This window comes from Geotrypetes seraphini, chromosome 10 (genome assembly GCF_902459505.1).
Source record: "Geotrypetes seraphini chromosome 10, aGeoSer1.1, whole genome shotgun sequence".
NCBI lineage: Eukaryota > Metazoa > Chordata > Amphibia > Gymnophiona > Dermophiidae > Geotrypetes > Geotrypetes seraphini.
This window is the reverse complement of record NC_047093.1, coordinates 48,551,355-48,575,108: the sequence shown is the minus strand read 5'-3', so window position 1 is coordinate 48,575,108 and position 23,754 is coordinate 48,551,355. Positions and strand designations below refer to the sequence as shown.

The window sequence follows — 23,754 nt, the reverse complement described above, 5'->3', positions numbered from 1 at the left end:
TCCCACAGTTCATTTCATTACAATACTTTTACAGCTTACCAATACTAAATTTATTAATAAATATCAGAATAATTTAGTCAGTGAACCTAATCCCCATCACTCACACTCACTTCCCAACTTTCACACACATACTACAGTCATTGTGATTACTTTTATCCAAAACTGGATCTTGGTTAGTTCATGAGTTCATTAGTCCATGATCATCTAGTCAGAGAGGCTTCAAACTGAGAGTTGCACAACAGTCTAGCACATGAAAATCACAGTTTCTTAAACACAATCGGCAGGCCTCTCTCTATTCTTCAATTCATAAAGCATTCAGCTCAACACAAGATTGTGTTTCGCCACCTGGCGTCTTCAGGAGCTGTGTTTGCAAGGCTCACCATCATCACAACTTCATCAGTAAACTAAGCATGACTCGAGCAGGGACCCAGGAGCACAAGCCAGGATCAGCTGGCAAGCAGGAAACACACCATCTACCAGGAAATCAAACTGCATATTAATTAGGGATATTCTGAAAATCTGACCTGCTTGTAATCCTCAAGGACTGTGAGTAAAGATCAAGGATATAGATATGGGATGGGATGGGATAAAGACAACATGGATTTAGCAAAGGGAAGTTTGCTCACATTTTTGAAGGGGTTGATGTACATGTGGTTAAAGGTGAGCTGGTGGATATCTGGATGTCAGGAATTGTGTGACGCTGACCCCCTCATGGAAAACTCTTGAGAAAATGTAAAAAGCCATGAAATAGGAGGCAATTCTTTGTGGATTGAGAATTGATTAAAAGATAAGAAATATACCCCCTCCCCTTTTTATCAAGCTGTGCTCAAGCTAAATGTCAAGTTGGCCATAGGAATAGAATGGACAGTTCGGCATTTAACTCGTGCTGCTTGGCAACACAGCTTAATAAAAGAGGGGAATAGAGTAGAACTACACAGCTAATTTTCTCAGGGATCTGTACTGGGACCAGTACGTTTTAAAAATATATATTTATAAATGATATGGGAAAGGGTAGAATAAGTGAAGTGATCACATTTGCAGATGACACAAAATTACTCAATGGTGTTAAATCACAGATGAATTGTGAGAAACTAGAACTTTGCAAGACTGGGATATTGGGCAAATGGCAGATTAAAGTTAAGGTGGACAAGTGCAAAGTGATGCACATAGGGAAAACTACCATAATAACTACAAGAACACAATGCTGTGTTTCCTGTTAGGAGTCAACATCCAAAGAAGTATCTTGGATCTACTGTAGACAATATATTGGCATTTTCAATCTAGTATGCTATGGCTTCTAACAACAGCAATTAGAATGTTAAGAATTATTCAAAAACGAATAGAGGTCGAAACGGAATTAAATGCCTCTGTATAGGTCCCTGGCTTGACCATACCTTGTGTTTTGTATGCTGTTCTGGTCATTTCATCTCAAAAAGGATATATTAGAACTCAAAAAGGTTCAGAGATGGGCGATACAAATTATAAAGGGAATGGAACACCTCCCTTATAAAGGTTGAAACTCTTCAATTTGAAATCAAAATAACTGAATTTTATAAAATTGCGAGTAGGGTGGAACTGTGAAAACTCCTGGATTTAATAGCTGGATTTAAAAAGTGGTTGTTTAGACAAGTTCCTGGAGAAAAAGTCACAGTTAAACTGTGGAATCTATTTCTGGAGGATGTGGTCAAAACAATTAACAAAACAGGGTTCGATAGAGATTTGAGCAAGTTCTAGAAGAAAAGTTCATAACATACTATTAAATCCATCACTTATTCTGGGAAATGAGCTATCAGACATCTACTTTTTGAGATCTGCCCCCATTATAAACAAGATGTTGAACTCTGGTCAGATTCAGCATGGCTTGTCTTATGTTCTTATTTATGCTATCTTGTCAGAACATGGACTCACGGATTCACATCATTTCATTACCTTAGATTCCAATAGGACAGCTGTTCTTGTCACTAAAAGGACATTTAGCATTTAAATCTTGGATTCAATTGCTTTGGGCTTTTGCTTATCTGCAGCACAATGGCATAGTTAATCAGGGCCAGCCCTTCCATTGAACAATTGTTTTTGTCACACACTTTTTGGCTCTGCTTTCATTTCCTCATGGCCCCTTATCTCTCAAGGGATGCCCCTTTAGCTAATTTAGGCCTCTTTTTATCAAACCATGTTAGGGTTTTTTTTTTTTAAATCACTGGCCACTGCAGTAAAAGCTCTGACACTCATAGAATTCCTACGAGCGTCAGAGCTTTTACCACAGTGGCTGGCAATAAAAAACCCTAAGTGGCTTGATAAAAGGGGGCCTTACTAAGAGAGACAATTGTTTCTATAGCGAACTTGCACTCTGCATCCATTCCAGACATATGCAGGGCTGTGTCATGGGCCTCAATTCATATACTTCACAAAACACTAGTGCTTTAAACAGTCTTCCAGGAAAAAAATAACAAGCAAATATTTACCTGATTTGCACCAACCACCATCATCAATGCAGTTAGGATGCACTGGGACCCTCAAATGTAGAATGCCTGGCCTGTGCAATTCTCAGTTCTGGCCTACTGTGTGGATGACTACATCCTGCTTTGTGAATGGTGAAAGTGAGGTTGCTCACCTTATAATGTGGGGTTTCTTGGATAACAAGATTAGTCATTCACACTGATCCACAGTCTAACCCCAAAGTTGAAGCATCCAACATAAGGCCTCTCCTTTTTAGCTCTGCTATATAACAGACTGTTTACGAGAGAGAATACATCACTGAGCAGACTCTTCTGTATATGCTCAGTAAATTTTAAACTTATTGAACTCTGAGAGAGTAGTTCTGAACCAAATAAATAAATACTTGTACTCTTAGCACACTTACAGGAGACAAGATTCATACCTCATGTTGCAGGCACATTAAAATAAGACAAGTCAAGATTCACTCTGCACAGTTCAGGGACATAAGATTGTAAGCAGAGAAGCATACTACAAAAAAGATAAAGGAATAAGAAAATCTGGAGAGTTTATGCAGGAAGGAAGATGGTATTCACCTGCCATTCTCTGGAGATTGCTGGAAAGAAAATCTTCAATCTGAAAAAAAAATATATATATATTTTTTGTTAATACCAATTGCTTGCTGAGTTTTTTACAGAAAAATTAATTTTCCTTTATGAAATTTTCAGCAGTCTAATGTAATACGATTCTTGTATCCTGCAACATATTCTGGATCATTGAACACTGCATGCCAAACAGATAAAAAGAAACCTTAAGCTAGTAGGATTGCCCATCTATTTGCCTTGCTTTATTCCTGCCAGCCTCTTAGTGCACCCTGTTAATGTACCTGAGCCAAGAGAGAAGAGAGGGAGACAGCAGAATGACAAATTGAACAGCATCAAGCATTGTAACAAGAATTCTAATCACGTGGGGTAAAGGTGTATAACAACATTGCATGTAATAAAAGTGCTAAGAGAGAGCAGCTGGGGCAGGCCTCATCCCTTAGTAAAGAATGTACCGTAGACCAGCATTTCTTAAGCCATTCATGAGTACCCTCTAGCCCAGAGGTGCCCACACTTTTTGGGCTTGCGAGCTACTTTTAAAATGACCAAGTCAAAATGATCTACCAACAATAAAATAAAAAAAAACCACAAAGCACACTGTAAGCAGAGAAAATATTAATTATTTATATTCCAGGTTTTTTTCAAAGAGGTCAAGGCAGATGACTCTATGAACTGTCACCTCAGTAACAACCATACAACTATGCAACTTGCGTGCTCAGATTATAGAATACTGTTCAGCATCCAACATATGCAAATCTGTAAAATGTGTATGTGTAAGTCATATGTATTCTATACATATAGTATGTGTAAGTCATGTGTATTCTATAATCTGAGCATGCAAATGGCACTTACATTGACATTTAGGTACTGACATTATAGAATGAAGGATATGTGTTTCCAACATTTTCGAAAGAGACGTCCAACTTTTTTTTACTTTTGAAAATCGTCTAATTATACGTCCTGCCGATCTGATCATCCAAGGCGCTAAATCGTCCATCTTTATACCACATTTCCGTCCAACTTTCCGTCCAAGTCCAAAACGCCTAGAACAAGTCCTGTTGTACGTGGGAGGGGTTTGCAAAGTGATGGATTGAAAACCCAGACATGCCACCTAAATAGTGGGGTACCTTACAGGGCACTGTTGTGAACTTCACAAAAAGGGTGCCATGGCATCTACTCACTACAGCTTTCTTATAGGTCATGGTGAGCCCCCCAAACCACCTCCAGAATCCCCTAGACTCACTTATCTACCACCCCAATAGCCCTTATGGCTGCAGGAGCCACTTATATGCCAGTAAAAAAGGGTTTGGGGGTGTATAGGGGAGTGCACATGTTTAAGTATCAATGCAGTGATTATAGGGGTTTATGGGCATGGGTCCTCTTCTCTATGGGTCCCTAACCCACCCCCAAGACAACTTAAGCTACCTCTGGGCTGGACGACTAGGCTTTCCTATGCCAGGCGGCCAGGTGATGATGGTCTGGAGGCTGAAATTTAAAGTTGTGAATAAAAGTTTTATGGTGGGTGGGTTTGAGATCACTGGGGTAGTGTGTGGGGGTCTGTGTTATGTGTTTGCAGTGCTTATCTGGTGAGCTTAGGTGGGTTTTTGTGACTTAGACCATTAAGTCACAACGTCCAAGTTCCATCTAGACTCTTATAAAACTTTCAGTTATAAATGCTGTACGACTAAGTCTAAGCCAGCCCACGTCCAGCCCAACTCCCGCCCTCGACACGCCTCCCGAACCGCCCCGTTTAGCTTTGGATGTTGAGCGGCACTATGAAGGCCTAGGTTATTTAGAAATATGTCCAAAACCCATTTTTATTTTTGGCGCTTGGACATTTTTGAGAAATATTCGTCCAAGTGCCAACTTAGGCCGGTTTTTGGATGTTTTTCTCTTTCAATTATGAGCCCCTTAGTATTCCAGTACCTAATTAGTTAATATCATGTATTCTGTTATGATGAAGCTGGTATTCCTCTCACTAACAGTATAGCTACAAAGGATCAGAGCCATTGCTACAACCATAGCTCTTTTGAAATCTGCACTCCCGGAGACTATCTGCAAAGCAACTACTTAGTCCTCACCATATACATTTATTTTAGTAGGATAGCCCGATAATATCTGCTCTCTTAACTATCAAACCTATTACCTAATAATAAACAGACCAATTCCATTATATAAACAGGAGCCTCACCATGCAAGATTTTGAAAATCATTACCCCAACTTAAATTGAATCCTGGCAGCTATTGGGAGCTAATAGAATTGTAGCATAAAACAGTTAATTGAGTCATATCTGCCTAATGAATAAATCAATTGAATTGCAGTGTTTTGAATTATTACTACTACTACTTATCACTTATATACAGTCAACTCCACCTAAGTGCATGTCGGTTAAGTGCACGCTTCGGTTATCCATAGCCTACCACTATGGTCCCATTTTTTTTACATTAAAGTCAATGGACGTATACTCCGGATAATTGCAATTCTGATATGCACACAATCCGCATATGCGCACTGATATTATAGGTCCCACCTCTATTCGTTCACGTTACATTCACTCTGGTTAAAAGCAATCACTTTCTCACGTGGATGAGCCACCTGTTTCGGATCAGCAGTCTAGGCCTGGCCAGGTGTTCAAACTTTTGGAACTGCACCATGGCGTCACGTGGACAAAAATCTTTTTCTTTGGCTGAATGTGTCCACCATGCTGGACAAAAGTCATTTTCTTTGCCTAAACGTGTCAATGTTTTAAAGAGACTTGACCAAGGGGAGAGTCGGGTCTCTATTGCAAAACATTACAGTGTTCATCCTAGCCAGATTTCATGGATTTACAAAAAAAAGCAAGCCATATTGAAAGACTAGCAAAACATTAGTAATCCTACCAAAAAATGGAAAAGAATTGGGTAGGCTGGAGACGTTGAACAGGCGTTGCTGCGATGGTTTGCTGAAGCTAGAAGTCATCAACTGCCAATCAGTAGGCCTCTGCTGATGGAGAAAGCAGCACAGCTATCCGAAGAACTGGGCGTATAAGACTTCAAAGCAACAAACAGATGGCTAGAGAGGTGGAAAGTTCATAATGGCATAAAATTTAAGAAGCAGGATGGCGAAAAACAAGGCACATATGAGTTTGGTGCAGAAAGATGGGTCATGGAAGTGTTGCCATCAGTCATTAGTGGACATGAACTATGCGACTTTTTCAATGCCGATGAGACGGATCTGTTCTGGCATGCCATCCCTGATGGAACATTGGCTTTCAAATGCAGCAAAACTGTTGGCTTCAAGGTGCCAAAGAAACGATTGACATTGTTGCTTAGTTGCAATATGGACGGTAGTGAAAAGCTGGAGCCACTGGTGATTGGGAAGAATTGAAATCCTTAGTGCTTCAAAAACATTAAACGCCTGCCTGTTGAATATGAAAGCAACAAAAACACATGGATGATGGCGACACTGTGGATTGAATGGCTGCAGAAGCTTGACAATCGGATGAGGAGTGGGAGGCACATTGTAATGCTGTGTGATAACTGTGCAGCACACAGCAATGACGTAAGACTAACCAACATCAAACTCTTGTTTCTTCCACCAAATACGACCTCTTTGATCCAACCGATGGACCAAGGGATAATTGCCAACTTCAAACGTCGTTATAGGTCGCTCTTCTTAAGATATGTGATGGCAGTGATTGATGCAAGCACGGAATCCAGCCCCCGAGTTGCTGAGCTCCAAGAAAAATGACGATGCTCGACTCTTTACATGATACGATTTCAAATTGCTATCGACGGGCAAGCTTCATTCACGCATCTGATGAGACAACTGAAGCTGACACTTCATCCATTGAACTCCCAGTTGACTCTTGCCACAAGAGTTTGAGCTGTATGTCGCCGTTGACAACGATGTGCCCACATCATCTGACAGCACTAATTCCGAAATCTGTACAGTCATAAAGGACACTGCAGACAACCAAGAGTCTGATGAGGATGGAGATACCTGTATTGCTGCAGTCATCACGACTAATGAACCACCTGCAGAAATTGTTTTCTTCTTGGACATGCTGAAGTCCCTACACACGCTGCGTTGTTGATAAATGGATGTCACGACTATGGACAGTTTTATAGCATCAGTAGTCAGATACACAGCCTGAATCGTACAATCTGCGTACAGAAAACAACGACTGATGATTTCAGTATAATGTTGGTTTAAAAAAAGGTTTATAGTGTATTGCATTAGGCGGAACAATGCTGTTTCTATAACTGAACCGTGTTAAATTGTATTCTGTGTGTTTTTTGCTGAACAAAAATTTTATTGCATTTGACTACAGCGTACTGTGGTTTTTCATGACTAAAAAGTGGTACTCCGATTAAACGCACACTCAATTTAAGTGCACGTGGCAGTCTGGTCCGGAGGCCTTGCACTTAAGCGAAGATGACTGTAGCTAACTTGGACAGACAGATGTGACATATATGGTTGGGGATGCAGAACCCAAGGTGGGAGGAGTTAGGAGTCGAAAGCACTCTCGAATAGGCAGGCTTTTAACTGTAATGCTTTATAGATCCTTTAGTACACCCCCAACAGAACTATATTATAATAGTCCATACTGAACAAAATTAGAGCTTGGACTATGAGCCTAAATGCAGATTTATCAAAGTACTTTCTAATATTACGAAGTTTTATTAAATCAATCATGCCTCTGCTGCTAAGGGAATTGAGTGGTTTGATAGAAACTTGGTAATCCTTGCAATATTTCTGAGTGGCAGACTGCAACAACTGATGATAATCTCAGTACTTTGTGTGTCCAAGTCTTTGAAAACGAGCCCCCTAAATCACCTAAATGTTCCAGAATTTAATAGTGTTACCTGTGATAGATATACAGAAGTGGAATGGAATGCTTTCAAAATCCTTGGGATGGGGGAAGGAGGAAAGCATAAATGATGAGGTCTGAATTTGCCAGATAGGGCATAATCTAGCATGTCTTGCTATCGTAAGCCAGAGTATGGATGGTCAATACTTCAGATTTCTAGTAAACTGGAGGGACAGCTGGTTAGACCTTATAGCCTGCATGATACATACTAAAGTGGAAATTCTTTCCCTGGAAGAAACAAGTAATTTAAATCAGTACAAATGGCCCTAGAAGATCATACTCAAACTATTTTAACTTATTTCTGGCATGTTTATAAGGTATTTACCCTTGCAAGGAAATGAAGAAATGTTTCCAGGTATGGAATTTTTTTCAGTTTACAAGCAAGGAGCTAATAAGGAAGGTAAAGAGAGACCTTGAAAAGAAGATTGGGCTGGAAGCAAAAGCACACAATGAAAACTTTTTTAGGTATATTGAAAGCAAGATGCCGGGAAAAGAATCAGTTGGACCACTAAATGACCGAGGGATAAAAGGGGCTCTCAGGGAAGACAAGGCCAAAGCATAGAGATTAAATGAATTCTTTGCCTCAGTCTTCATCAAGGAAGATATGGGGGAGTTACCAGTGCCAGAAATGGTATTCAATTCTGACAAATCAGAGCAACTCAAATAAATCTCTATAACACTGTAAAATGTAATGGATCAATTTGACAAATTGAATAGTAGCAAATCGCTTGGACTGGATGGTATACATCCCAGAATACTTATAGAATTGAAAAATGAACTTGCAGAACTATTAGTAATTTGTAATTTTTCTTTAAAATCCAGCATCATACCGAAAGACTGGAGAGTGGCCAACGTGACACCGATTTTTTAAAAGGGTTCCAGAGATGATCCGGGAAATTATAGACCAGTGAGTCTGAAGTTGGTGCTGAGCAAAATGGTAGAGACTATAATAAAGAACAAAATGACAGAACATATACATAAGCATGGATTAATGAGAGAAAGTCAACATGGGAAATCTTGCCTCACCAATCTACTGCATTTCTTTGAAGGGGTGAATGAACATATAGATAAAGGTGAGCCAGTTGATATTGTGTATTTGGATTTTCAAAAGGCATTTGACAAAGTACCTCAAGAAAGACTTTTGAGAAAATTAGAAAGTCATGGGATAGGAGGTAAGGTCCTATTATGGATTAAGAACTGGTCGAAAGACAGAAAACAGAGAGTAGGTTTAAATAGTCAATATTCTCAATGGAGAAGGTAAATAGTGGGGTTCCCCAGGGATCTGTGCTGGGACCACTTTTCTAAACATAGTTATCAATGATCTAGAGGTGGGAATAACTAGTGAGATAATTAAATTTACTGATGACACAAAGGGCTCATTTTATCAAGGCGTGCTATGGGGGTTAGCGCGACAGACATTTCATCACGCGCTAACCCCCGCGGCAGCCTAAAATCCTAACACCTCGCCAAAGGAGGCGTTAAGTACTAGTGCGGCAGATGGTTTAACGCACGGTATTCCGCGCATTAAACCGCTACCGCGCCTTTGTAAAAGGACCCCAAAGTTGTTCAAAGTAGTTAAATTGCAAGAGGATTATGAAGAAATTGCAAGAGGACCTTGTGAGATTGGGCATCAAAATGGCAGATGACGTTTAATGTGAGCAAGTACAAAGTGATGCATGTGGCAAAGAAGAACCTGAACTATTGCTGTAACTATGTGATGCTGGGTTCTATGTTAGGAGTCACTGCCTAGGAAAAGGATCTAGGTGTCATTGTTGAAGATAAGTTGAAACCCTCAGCTCAATGTATGGCGACAGCTCAGAAAGCAAATAGAATGTTAGGAATTATCAGGAAAGGAAATGGAAAACAAAGATGAAAATGTTATAATGCCCTTGTATTGCTCTATGGTATAGCAGCACCTTGAATACTGTGTGCAATTCTGGACGTCTTATCTCAAAAAAGATATAGCGGAATTGGAAAAGGTACAGAGAAGAGTGATGAAAATGATAAAAGGGATGAGACGACTTCCTATGAGGAAAGGCTAAAGTGGCTAGGGCTCCTCAGCTTGGAGAAGAGACAGCTCAGGGGTAATATGATAGAGGTCTATAAAATATTGAGTGGACTGGAAAGAGTAGATATGAATCGCTTGTTCACTCTTTCCAAAAATACTAGAACTAGGGGGCATGCGATGAAGATACTAAGTAGTAGATTTAAAACAAACTGAAGAAAATATTTCTTCATATAACGTGAACAAGAAGGAAGATATGGACCCCATAGAATTTGATAAGATGCAGTTGGAGGAGGAGATGGATAAGGGAAGATATTACAGAGGACTTATGAAGAAATATAAAACTTTCTCCTTTAAATACACAGTAGGCAAATGGTTGAGATTAGGACATTGAAATGACTGAGAAGAACTTCCAAACAGGGTTTGCCTGGGGAAAAGAATTAGTAGTATGTGTACAGTAGAGGGAAGTATATTGTTAAAAGCCTGCAGAGGCTTACATGCACCCAAAATGAACTTGGAGGGGAGAGCTAGTGGAATCTGGAATGTGTAAGAAGTGTGAAGATCCTGAGAACATTTTGCATTGTTTGGGAACATCAGCACCATTATAGGGGTCAAAATAGAAATGAATCCAGATGTGTGTTTGCTGGACATAGAGGAGAAAATTACATTAGGCTGTGGTAGATTGTTCTAATAGTTAGTATCCTAATACAATGGATTTCAGAGATATCACCTGATTTAATCTTACGGAGAAACCTGATGCACTAATTATTGAAGATGGAAAGAATATCAGTTGAGTGCAGGGAAGCAAACACGCATACATTTTTAAAGGTATGGGATCGGTTTCTTGTCTCCTAGATTATGCAGAGGGCTAGTGAATCCTGGCTGTGTGAGATAAAGTGGTTATGTATTTGGCCTACAGGGAAGGATAGGAACAGGGCAGGATTAATTTGTCAAAGGCCCCTAGGCACACAAGTACACTGGGCCCCCTGCCCCGCCCCACCCCACCATGCGCCCAGGCAGAAATAGGAAGCTGTGTCAGAGGGAAGCTTTGGGCAAGCAGCACCGCTTGCACAATTACAGTTCCCGTTGCCTTTCTTACCCGCGTTGCTTGCTTGTCTTACTTTCTTTCAATGGGGGGGCCCGTGTTGCCGATCGGGGTGGGGCCCGCATTGCCGATCGGGGGGCACGCGTTGCCGATCGATGATGGAGGGGCCCATCGCCATTTGGAAAAAACAATGTTGATGCCCTCCTTCATCGGGCCCCCTGACCATTTTGGGCCCTAGGCACGTGCCTACTTGGCCTATTGGTTAATCCTGCCCTGGATAGGAATAATGAGAGAAGAAATGATGGGATGCGTTAGTGGGTATTGGGAAAAAGGAAGTACCTCTGATAAAGTGGACTCTGGTCCTCAAAAGCTCATGCCTCAGTAAAATGGTTGCTCTGTAAGATGGCACCTGCTTCTGTCATTTTTGTTACCACCTACTAACATGGTTCCCCTTTTTAAAAGTTTAATCTTGGGGGATGAGTGTATGTGTGTGAGAGCAAGAGAATATGAATGAGCAAGAGAATATGAATGAGCAGATTTTTAGTGAAATGATTTGCTGTGGACCAGCCTTTTCATTGCAACATGATCTCCTCCCTTACCCCCCCCCCCCCTTGCTAGGGCACAGGCAAATTTGTCGTATGATAGTCCTGGCTCTCATTTGAAGATAATTTTCTAGTTGGAGATTAGACCAATGCTCCTTTGAAAAATTGTATGTAGGTGTGTCCTGCATTTGCAGAGCATTGCATGTCTCACAGTCATGTACACAGGATGTACAGACCTCATTCTCTTATTTCAGCCTTTGGAGGAAGTTTTTAAAATATTGCATTCAACATATTCTTCTGCAATAGTTTCCAGAGATGTGAATGATTTTCTGAAGGTCAAATAATACTCTGTTCTATAAAATCCCTGTGCCCACTTTCTGTCACCTACATTGATAGAAAGCATGCTTATAGATTGTGTCCTAAATGCCCGAATGCTTCTGTGTATTTCAAGGGCTTGAAAAAGCTACCACAGAAGAAGGAATAGCTCAGTGTCAGACCTGCCCCCAAAATAGCTCTACATGTCTTTCTCAAACAAGAACTTCAGGGGAAAGGGCAGAGGTCCGATTACACTTTCCTTAGTCATTCCTGAAAAAGCCAAGAGGCTCCAAAGATTAAATCCTATCCAATGTTCTAATTATGGGTAAGACATAAAATCAGATGAACTATTCATTTGTCTCACAGCAAGTAGAAGCTAAAATAAAATAGGATTCCTGCAGTGAAGATGATGAAAAACTCCCCTGGAGGACTGAGAAATTAGTTGTTTCCATCTCTTAGTAGAGTCTTGGACACAAAGGGAATGGAGTGGAGGAGTAGCTTAATAGTGCAGTGGGCTGTGAACCTGGGGAACTGGGTATGATCCCCACTGAAGCTTCTTATGACCTTGGGCAAGTCATTTAACCCTCTATTGCCCCAGGGACAGAAAGTACATGCATATAGTATGGTATATTTAAACTGCTTTGGTTGTACCCACTTAAAGGCAGCATATCAAATCCATGACTCTTTACCCTTTACAGGGCCAGATTCAGTAAATGGCCCTCAAAAATTGGCGCCAGAAGAAATTGATGCTAGGTGCAATTCTATGCATAATGCTGATTCCCACACCAACAGCTGGCACCCAACTCATATCATCTGGGTGTAAATAGTGCTATTTTATGACACCAAGTACAAATTTTTGGAATATCCCTGATCTGCTTCAGCCCATCCCATGGCCATAAGAACATAAGAATAGCCATACTGGGTCAGACCAATGGTCCATCTAGCACAGTATCCTATCTTCACGGTGGCCAATCCAGGTCACTAGTATCTGCCAAAAACCCAACAACATTCCATGCTACCAATCTAGGGCAGTGAAACAAAATAAAGTCACTGCTAGATCATCAAGAAAGGTGATTTATATATTCAAAAGACTTATTTTGTGCTTAGAACTCTGCTCAGAGACATGAAGGCTGATTACTCCGCCTCACCACCCAGTCATTGCAGTGTTCAAAAAAGCTCTAAGAAACTTTCAATAAATAAGGTGTGTTAGCATAGCTGTTAAAGCTAGCTTATTTATTGAAAGTTTCTTAGAGCTTTTTTGAACACTGCAATGACTGGGTGGTGAGGCGGAGTAATCAGCCTTCATGTCTCTGAGCAGAGTTCTAAGCACAAAATAAGTCTTTTGAATATATAAATCACCTTTCTTGATGATCTAGCAGTGACTTTATTTTGTTTCACTGACCACTTTAGTCACTCCATAATATCAACGGTTTGAATTGGTCACCTCTGTATATACTTTTGACCAATCTAGGGCAAGCAGTGGCTTCCTCCATGTCTGTCTCAATAGCAGACTTTTCCTCAAGGAACTTGCCCAAATCTTTTTTAAAACCAGCTACATTAACTGCTCTTACCACATCCTCTGGCAATGCATTCCAGAGCTTAACTATTCTGAGAGTGAAAAAATATTTCCTCTTATTGGTTTTAAAAGTATTTCCCTATAACTTCATCGAGTGCCCCCCTAGTCTTTGTAATTTTTGATGGAGTAAAAAATCAATCCACTTGTAGCCATTACTACTACTACTATTTATTATTTCTATAGCATTGAAAGGCATACGCAGAGAAAGGGGGGACATGATAGAAACATTCAAATACATCACGGGCCGTATTGATGTGGAGGAAGAAATATTTTGTCTTATGGGTCCCATGGTGACAAGAGGGCATCCGCTAAAACTCAGGGGGGGAAGATTCATGGGGACACCAGGAAGTATTTCTTCACCGAAAGGGTAATTGATCGATTGAATGGTCTTCCATGTCAGGTAGTAGAGGCCAGAACCACGCTCGACTTCAAGGGACGATGGGACAGACAGGTGGGGTCGCTCCAGAGGAATGCTTAAAAGATGGATTCCCGAAGGAGGGAGGGAGGAGGGAGGGTTCTTGAGTGGGCAGACTTGTTGGGCCGTCGGCCCTTTTCTGCCGTCATACTCTATGTTTCTATCCCTGTGGCACCCCTTTCTAATTTGTCTGCTATGCGATTCAGGCACCTGGTGCTATAGAATAATGCATAGGCAAATGCACATGTAAATCCAAATTAGTGCCAATTAACTTCAACAACTGCTAATGTCAACTAATAATTAATGGATCATTAATTTATGCACGCATCTTGGATACACACCCAAATATGGGTGCCATATATAGAATCAGTGGGGGAGGGGGGCAGTCACAGTCACATCAATCCCAAGTGCTCTCAGATAGGTTTTTCAAGGATATCTAGAGGGGCAAGGAAAGATAGGAAAGCAGACTAAGGCTATTCAAGGGCACAGATGGGGGAGATGAGATGTTTTAATGACTTCTAGTATAGCTTTAATTTCCAGTATAAGTGTTAGGTTTTACAGCATAGATACAGGCTGCGATAAATTAATCTATGCTATGAAAGATCATAACTGATCAAGGCACAGATGCACTTACATACCTGCATGTTAAATACATACACACAAAGATATGGGGATTTCTCTACACAGAATATTATAGCAATACATAATAACATGAGGCTTGCAGCGATGTAAAGTCCACTCAGACTTTCTACCTGTGGCCTAATTGCACTACTTTTCAAAGGGAAAGAATTCAAAGACTTTCACCTTTAGAACTTGCAAATACAAAATACATGCTGTCATGTGCAGCTGCATTTTGTGTAGATAGAATTTTACTGGAAAAGTGCACACAGAGAGTTGAAAATGCCATCTAGATGTGTATGTTAACTTTCCTGACCTAAACCTGCCCCCAGGAATGCCTTATTTCAGTGTAAATAAAAATTCATATAGTGATATAAATTTTGGAAATGAGAATTTGCACTGCAAAAGGCCCATGAAAGAAAGTTGCCCTAAAGACCCATTGGTTTACTTAGGCCTCTGGACCCAGCCTAGAGGCAGCTTGGACTGCTCTGCATGATGGCTCTGCTTTTATCTTTGTAGATTCCTGATTTGCTATGAGAGCTCTTTGGATTGATTCTGGTTTTCTGATTCTAGTCTTCCCCCTGCTATCCTATATTGAAATTATAGTTCTACCTTCCTTATGTCTTCGTCAATCCCCTTTCACAACCCACCTCTTCCCCTGCCCTATTCTAGATTGTGAGCTGCTCAAGAGGCTAGTCTAATTCTCCAAATTAACAGAGTTCCTTTCTAATTCATTTTAGTTGTACATTGCCTTGCAATGTGCCCAGGAAATGCAGTATAATTCAATAAGCCACACTTTCTTCACCTTCACTGGGGAACCTTTACAAATTCTCATTGAAGGAACTTTTACTTTGACATTTTACTACTAAGTTTGTGTGTTTACCTGGGTTTGTAGTAGAGAATGACATGGGGACAAATTTTTCCTCATCCCCAAGGGAACTCATTTTCCCGTCCCATCCCTGCGAGTTCTTTTCCTGTCCCTGCCCCATTCCTGCAAGCTCTGTCCTCATCTGCACAAGCCTCAAACATTTTAAAATCATAAATGTTTGAGGCTTGTGTGGTTAAGACAGCTTATAGGAATGGGGCAGGGACAGAGACAAAACTCGAGGGAATGGGACGGAGAAATTGAGTTCCCGCGGGGACGGGGACAAATTTGTCCCTGTGTCAATCTCTAGTTTGTAGTTCCATTGAAGGCATAGGAGCCAGATAGCCAGCTTTTTGTGTGCAGTGGGTGCTTGAGCACCCTCAATATTGAATAAACACTTGACTGTGGCTAGAGAGAGGTAATTTCCATTCGGTTTAGCATCCCCAATAATTTTGAAAAGCTCCTATGATTGAGTTTGGGTGATAAGTTTTCAGAATGATGATTTATGCAGGTGAAAACACTTTTTACTGGGGCTGTATATCGATTAAAAATTTTAATCTCATGATCTAAATGTAAAAGAACAAACATGTTTACATTCAACCAATAACTCTAATTCCAGTTTCTTTAAAACAAAATTCCTTCAGGCATGTGAAAGACAATTCTATAAGCTTGCGCGTAAAGACATGTTCTAATTAAGTGCCAAATTATGGCCAGCTGCAGCACAAGTAACTCTTGGAGAGGGGGGGGAGAAGCAGCAGCATTAGCAGCTCTCTGGAGAATGGGGGTGGGGGGCAGCAGTAGCACTGGTAGCTTTCTGAGGGATAGGGGACAGAGGCACCAATGGCTCTCCAGTGCCCCCTGGAGGAGATGCCCAGCAGCAGCACTGGTGGCTCTCTGGAGGGGGGGGGGGCACAGCAGCATTAGCAGCTCTCTGAGGGGAAGGGGGCTCAGCAGCAGCAGCACTAGTGGCTCTCGGGGGGGGCAGCAGCACTGATTGCTGTATGGGGGGAAGGGGGCTCAGCAGCAGCACAGGTGACTCTGGGGTTTCTTTGGGGGGAGGGGGCAAGGCAGCAGTAGCAGCACTGGCGGTTCTCTAGGGGGGAGGGGACTCAGCAGCAACACTGAGGTTTTCTGGGGGGTAGGGAGAGGGCCCAGTAGCAACACTGATGGCTCGAGGGGAGGGGGAAGGCAGCAGCAGCAATTTAAAAAATTTGATTTACCACTGGTATTAGGCCCAGCAGCGGCTGGGGGGAGGGGTAGGGAAGGGAGACCTAGCAGCAGCTGCACTGACGGCTCTCTGGGGGGAGCGGGCTCTGGGGGGCAGCAGCTATAGTTAAAAAAAATGATTTAACACCAGCATTAGGGGAGTCAGGAAGGACAGCTCCAGTGGGCCCTCGCGGGCAGGCAGGATGTCATTCCTTTCTTCCTTCTTTGAAATCCAAGGGGGTCGCTGGCATGGCAGCAATTCTCAAGCTGTCCACAGCCTCCATGCTTTTCCTCTGCTATGGAAACAGGAAGTGGCATCATAGAGAAGGCAGGCTGCGTTAATCACGTGAATTGATTATTGTTAATTTTTTTTTATGCGTTATTTGTGTTATTAAATGAATTGTTCAGCCCTACTTTTTACCCATGGAAATGCTTGTAAACTGCTTTTATAGTAACTATCTGCAAATGTGGAATGGAGAAGGGTAAAGGTTAGAACAGCAGGCTAGAACAAGAAAGCTCTGGTTCAGATCTTTCTGATGATTAGAGTGACCCTGTCCTAGTTACTTCACCCTTTACTGCCTCAGGAGCAAAACATAGATTGGAGACCCTCGTTAGCAGACAGATAACTACAGTACCCAAATGTAACTCACCTTGGGCGGGGGGGTTCAGTTTTACATTTAGAGTAAAATAGTGTGATAGCTGTGTTAGTCCACTTCTAAAGGTAATATGCTGAAATAAAACAAAGACATAAAGGAAATAAGATCTCTTATTTCCTTTATGTTTTTGATTTTACATTTAATTACCTTTTCCAAATCAGAAAAATTGAGTAACTATATCTAAAATCATATCCATATTCCTCTTTACCTGCTTTTCTTCAGCCAGTAAATTTAGACTGTCTTTAACGTCTCACTGTTTGTGCCCTATACAGCTTGGTAGCCCTCCAATGAACGGCTCCTATGCCTTATAAAAGGCATGGCCTCCAGAAATAAACATAAACCTGTTACTGACGGTAGAATATTGCCTGCAGAGATACAGGGTCAGATAATACATGCTGAGAAATATCTGTTATGATTGATTTCCACTGGCGGTGATATCACAAACCTCACTGAGCTCCAGCTCTGCACTTGGTAAGGATCCTGTGTTAATCTCAACCTGTACCTCCTGCTCCCTGCAGCTAATGACCCTCTCTTCTTGTCCCAGCCTCCTTGAATTCTGATACCATCCTTGTCTCCACAGCCAGCCCTGGATCCCTGTGTATTTAAATACCCTTTCCTCAAAAAACTATTTTCTGACATTACTCATGAATCTATACGCTTGTCACTTTTTTGTTATAGCTGAATGTATCGTCTTTTAACCTGACTCCATGTCATCTTGACAGGATTACTCACAGTTTTTCTAAGGAAGCAGAACTACAAGTGCAACAGAGTAAAAACAGGACTAGCTCAGTTTGCCCTGATCATGATTTATCATAGGAAACTGTAAACACATATATGAATGTAGACAGATTAACACAGATACATATTACTGTATACAGAGATACACGTTTATACACATTCAGGGGTGGAATAAATGCATTTGTACATACTGATAAACATATAAAATAGATGCAGAAAGCTAGAATGTGTCAAGTAGATCAGTGTTTCCCGATCCTGTCTTGGAAATACACCTAGTCAGTTTGATTTTCAGGATTGTCATAAAGAATGTGGATGAGAGCGCTCCATACACTTGTGTAGATTTGTATAAATTGGAAACCCAATTTGCTAGGTGTGCCTGCAGGACAGAGAGATGAGAAACACTGGCATAGATTACCATTTACCCTCTGCCATTTTCATCTGTTGCCCTTCCCTGCCCTTCACCTGTAAAAAGAAATAGCCAAGATAAAACTGCTAACCTGCAGTACTCCAATTCAGTCCTCTCTGCAGTCTTTGTGCACTGGGCTGTTGGTATCTGATGGGTACTCAGAGACACTAGAGCCCGTGCTCTGCTGATTTTCCCTGCCTAGTTTTAGCACTATTTATAACTACCTGGCGCACTGAATCCTGGGAGCAGGAGCCTGACACTACACACTGTATGTGAATGAGCCAGAGAGAGAGAGAGAGATGGAGGAGACTAGCATATCAATGAGAAAGCAGAAAGGAAGCAATGGGGGCACTGCTGGATGATTAGCTGCAAAACCAAAAAGCAGAATCCACAGCAGAACCTGATTAAAAACGAGCTAAGGAGACTGAGAAAATATGCAATAAGGCTTGGACCAGAGGTAGATAAAGAAAAGCGATTTTTGTTGCTTGATTTTTAGAAATTAATTTTAGAAGGTCAGCTTTTATTTTTGTTCTTAATATTAGAAGTTTAAAAGGGAAGGCTAGAGAGAGTGTTAGTTTGCTATTGTAACTGTTTATTTAATTTTGTGAGTTCTAGGTAGTAGTTAGTGGAGATGTTAAATCAGGGGCTGAATGTTGCATAAGAGTCACCAGAATGAAGAACTATGTGCCATTCTTGGAGGGGCTCGGTACAAATTGAGGTATTTTACAGGCTTGATTCATGCACTTGCTTGCCTAGTATTTTTGAAAAGTGCTTTTTTTTTTTTACATTGTTCTGTTGGTTGCTAGATTCTCTGAGGACAGGCAACATCATCTTCACAAATGGATGAGGAAGTTATATTCTGTCCAAACTGAGTTAAATAGACTGAGGTGGTCCCATATGACAGTAGCAAGTGGAAAAACTTGTACTTACTAAGCCAGAGAAGCTTTCTTGCAAGGGCTCCGTGGATGACATCATCCATGCTGTGAGGACTTGTATTCTACTGTCCATGGAGAATACTTGCTTCAGGTAAATAACTTTGTTTTGCAATAGGGTAGTAAATGAATGAAATAGAATCAGAATGGAGTTGAGGAGCCCAAGGACAGTTTCTTAATTCAAGAAAGCATCTATTGGAGGATTTCTGAGGGAGAGGAAGAGATTGTATTACAGAGTATTAGTTCTGAATCATCTTGATTATTTTAATTCCATTTTAGTTGGAGTACCTCTGTACTCTACCTGGATTGTGGCTGTAAAACTGCTATATGGAACCGGAATGCTGATCATGCCATACCCCTCTTCTCACTGCTCAGCACTGGCTCCCCATCAATAGCAGAATACAAGATTTTACTACTTAGGCACAAAGCAATCTGCACTGGTCAGCTGTTATAATTTTTCTTCTCCACTCATTCCCGTCTCTCCCACTCCTGCACTTCACATCTATCAGCTACCTCCTAGATGTTCCCTCAGTGAATTCCTCTTGCTCCACTGAATTATCTAGCTATCTTTCAGGCAGTGGCGTACCTAGCATATGTGACACCCGGGACCCATCATTTTTTGACACCCCCCCATTTATATGAAAAATATGATTTTTAGTAACAATCCACATATTGCACAACAAGAGTGTACCTAGGAAAAGGCAGCATCTTAAACACTGCAGTGAGCACTAGAACACCAACACATACATTGTAAAACTAAACAAGCCAGATCCCGCACAGTCAATTGATCCTGCAGTCAATGCCAACTGAAAACTATGTCATTTTCATACACACAGAACAGAGATACACCCTCCCCAATATGAAATAATCACAAACTAAAAATAGAAATATGTAGACAAAAGTTAAACTGAACCGCCAAGAAACCAGACTCTGCATACAATGTACAACCACAACACCACAAAAACAGTGACACATGTCCCCTAATACTGTACAAAATATAAAGACAGTAGGTGTAAATTTGAAAAAACTAATACATAACAATCACCACTTTACAAATTAACAAATAAAAATAAAACAAATAATGAGAAATAAGAAAATACAATTTTATTGGACTAATCCATTTTTCTATTAGCTTTCAGAGGCCAAATCTTTCTTCAGAACAGTACAGTATACTGCTGTTATGGTATCCTATCCTGACCTGAGGAAAGGGGTTTAGTCAAAAAAATTGCCTTATTTCCATTTCCTATTTATAAACTTTTATCAATACAGTTACAATACTACTTGATTCTAAGTAAAGCAATAAAAAAAATCTTTCTACCTTTTGTCATTTCTGCTTTAATCATCTCCTCTTTGCTCTTTTCTTTCTATACAGCATTTGTCCTCTCTCCTTCCATGCAACATCTGCCCTCTCTTTACCCCTTCCATCCAGCTTTTGCCCCCTCTCTCTACCCCTTCCATCTACTGTCCATCCTCTCTCTCTTCCATATTGCATCTTCCCTCTTTCTGTGTCCCTTCAATAAACTGTATATCTTGTGTCCCTTCTGTCCTTTGCACATGATTCATTTCAGCTTCACCCCCTCTCCATTTTTCTGTTTCCACTCCCTCCCCTATGCTTTGGCATCTCTCTCTTTTTTCCTTCCTTCCTTCCTTCCCACTCCACACCACACCATGGTCTGGTATGTCTATCTCCTTCCCTTCCCTCCCCCATGCCATGGCATCTCTTCCTCCCCATCCATGGTCTGGTATCTCCTTTCCTTTTTTCCTTTCGCTCCCTCCCATGGACTTGGCATCTCTGGTTCCTTTCCCTTGTCTTCCTTCTCCCTCCTTCACTCTCTCTTCCCAATTGGGTGCTGCAGCAGCAGCATTTCTCTCCCTCCTTCCCTGTGCAGCAACAGCATTTATCCCCACTTCCCTGTGCAGCAGCAGCATTTCTCTCCCCCCTTTCCCTGTGCAGCAGCAACATTTCTCCCCCCCTTCCCTGTGCAGCAGCAACATTTCTATGCCCCCTTCCCTGTGCAGCAACAATATTTCCCTGCCCAGCATTTCTGGCCAGTTCCCCTGCTCAAAGCCGCGGGCGTCTACACCTCACGTGATCCGTGGCTGCGTCGGAAGCCTTCTCTCTGACGCCCACGGCTTTGAGCAGGGGAGCCGGCTAGAAGCTGAAGAACCGCCGGAATGAGCACCCGCGGACACCCCTGTTTACTGCCAATGTTGATGGTTAAGGAAAGCAGCAGCGGCAGAATAGGGAAGGTGGCTGGCTGTGCACCCCCTTGGGGTGTGCACCCTGGGTGGACCCTCCCCCCCCTTGGTACGCCACTGCTTTCAGGCTGCACTTATCAGCTTACCTTCAACCGCACCTCTACAGCTACTGTAGATCTTCTGGTGTATCACAGGATTCCATCTTGGTCCCTACACTATTTAACATCTTCCTCTTGCCACTGTTGTCTATTATACAAGATCACAGGTGATCACCATTCTGTTATGCTGATGACATTCAGATTCTCTGCCTACCTGTTTTCTCAACAACTGTTTGACCCAAAGTCTCTGCCTGGCTCAAAACATATCTTCTTTTTCTCAGTCTTACAAAATGTGAATCCACCCTCTTCATGTGGTCTCATTCCTCCCCCTCCTCTAACATAGATTCCATCACGATCTTAGGTATTATCTTTGATGATAAACTTACATTTAAATTGCAAATTGATTGTCATTCAGACCTCATTCTTTTCCCTTTCCCACATTTGTTTGGTGCACCCCTTCCTGGTCTGCTTAATCAGGCTTTGGTCACATCTCATTTAGATTACTGTAATTCCCTGTATGCCAGTATCCCTCTCTTCTCCCTTAAGCACCTCCAGCTTGTTCAATCCAAGTCAGTTAAAACTGCTCCATAACACACATCATTTTGATCCCATGATACCTTCTCAAGCTCAAACACTGGCTTCAAGTCTCCACTTGCATCATTTTTAAACTTCACTCTTTGGTTTCCAAATCATGTCTGCTATCTTGCCTACTTCAATAAACTTCTCATCCCCCACACATCTCTCTGTTTCCTTCCTTCTGTTTTGTTGTTTTTTTTTAATATTCTTTATTAAAGTATTTCAAAATACAAAATTTCAAAATCATACATCATAGCAACCATATACATCACTATAATAATAACAACAGCGTTTTCCTTCCTTCCAAATTATCCCCAAGCCGTTCACTATTATAATAACTAACATTAAAGAGAAAATAACAGATAACGCTCCTCATTGCTTCCTTCATTCTGTTGACCACAATCTTCCTCTTGCTGCCATCAACATCAGAACTCTTTATGGTCCACCGCCTTCCGCTACACTGGCCTCAAATTATGGAGTGAACTCCATTTACATCAGGGAACCAATCTATCCTCTCTAGTTAACCCCCCAAAAAAAAATAAAACAAAAAAACTACTCAAATCTCATCTGTTCACTCAATCCTTCAGCCCAACTGTTAACTAGCTTCCCACCTTCTCTTTTCACTGCTGCCTTTCCTCCTGTTTGTCACTCTCTTTAAAAATTGTAAACCACTTTGAAGTCCAGCAAAGTACAGGGCATATGGCAGTATATCAAGCAGAAATAAATAAAATAAATACATTTCATTGCTTGACCCCTAATCTCCAACTCAAACTATAAATTCTCAAGTTTAGATCTGCCTTGAAAGCCTGCTAGATTTTGGCTAGCTGACCTAGTTCCATCAGTTTTCAAAATTCTTCCCTTTTTCCAGTAGACCCCTTCCCTTATATGTACCACTCTAAGCAAATTGCTTTCTGTTTTATAATTGTACTGTGCATTTCTCTCTTCTTGTGTCCAGTTCAACTCATGATTGGCTGATAGTATGTCACACTATTGTGATGCTAGAATTATCAGGATGTACTGTATGTAAATCTAAAATGAACATAGAAAACGATGCAGGTATGTATGTAAATAAGTAAGATTTAGTATGAACATAGTACACAATGCTAGTATTATATGTGTATATACATAGAATGATCTATCATAAAAAAACCCTTAGCGTGCATGCGCACTTCAAACGCCATGATCCCTGCCTCTGTGATCCATGCTTCTGTGCCAGACATGCACAGTAGAGGTTTGCGACGGGTGCGGCGATGGAGCCTGTGGTGGTTTGCGTCAGGCTGCTTGCTGTCGGCGAAGATCAGGTGTTTGAAAGGTAAACATCATCAACAGGGGAGTAGCATGTATCAGTCAGGTTGCTTGCTGCCGGCGAAGATTGCCTTTTTGAAAGGTAAACAGCATCAGCAGGGGAGTAGCATATATCAGTCAAGCTGCTTGCTGCCGGCGAAGATTGCCTTTTTGAAAGGTAAATAGCATCAGCAGGGGAGTAGCATGTATCAGTCAGGCTGCTTGCTGCCGGCAAAGATCGCCTTTTTGAAAGGTAAACATCATCAGCAGGGGAGTGGGTGGGGTGGGTTTGGGAATTTCAGTAACTACAAAGTCAGTCAGAGAGCGTGAAGCTGTTTAATAACAATGTGTGAAAAAGAAGTTATCCAACAAAACTCATACTGTAAAATT

General features: G+C 41.4%; 1 protein-coding gene and 1 long non-coding RNA gene across 4 annotated transcripts in view; one reads left to right on the top strand and one right to left on the bottom strand.

Moving 5' to 3' along the window:
* Positions 1–18,455, bottom strand: part of AK1 (adenylate kinase 1) — a 49,446-nt gene extending 30,991 nt beyond the window's left edge. Inside the window, exons 1-2 of one of the 2 annotated variants that reach the window (XM_033960207.1) lie at positions 18,367–18,455; positions 3,030–3,069 (exon numbers count right to left, since the gene is read on the bottom strand). In XM_033960207.1, the coding sequence (XP_033816098.1) occupies positions 3,030–3,036 (7 nt within the window). In that variant the 5' untranslated portion in view covers positions 3,037–3,069; positions 18,367–18,455. Of the gene's footprint in view, positions 1–3,029; positions 3,070–3,275; positions 3,319–18,366 lie in introns of those variants that run through there. The other variant, XM_033960208.1, reaches the window with a different exon arrangement.
* Positions 1–23,754, top strand: part of LOC117367557 — a 40,899-nt gene that overhangs the window by 4,288 nt on the left and 12,857 nt on the right. Inside the window, exons 3-4 of one of the 2 annotated variants that reach the window (XR_004540793.1) lie at positions 17,404–17,602; positions 19,082–19,301. This is a non-coding gene — a long non-coding RNA (uncharacterized LOC117367557). Of the gene's footprint in view, positions 1–8,710; positions 8,863–17,403; positions 17,603–19,081; positions 19,302–23,754 lie in introns of those variants that run through there. The other variant, XR_004540792.1, reaches the window with a different exon arrangement.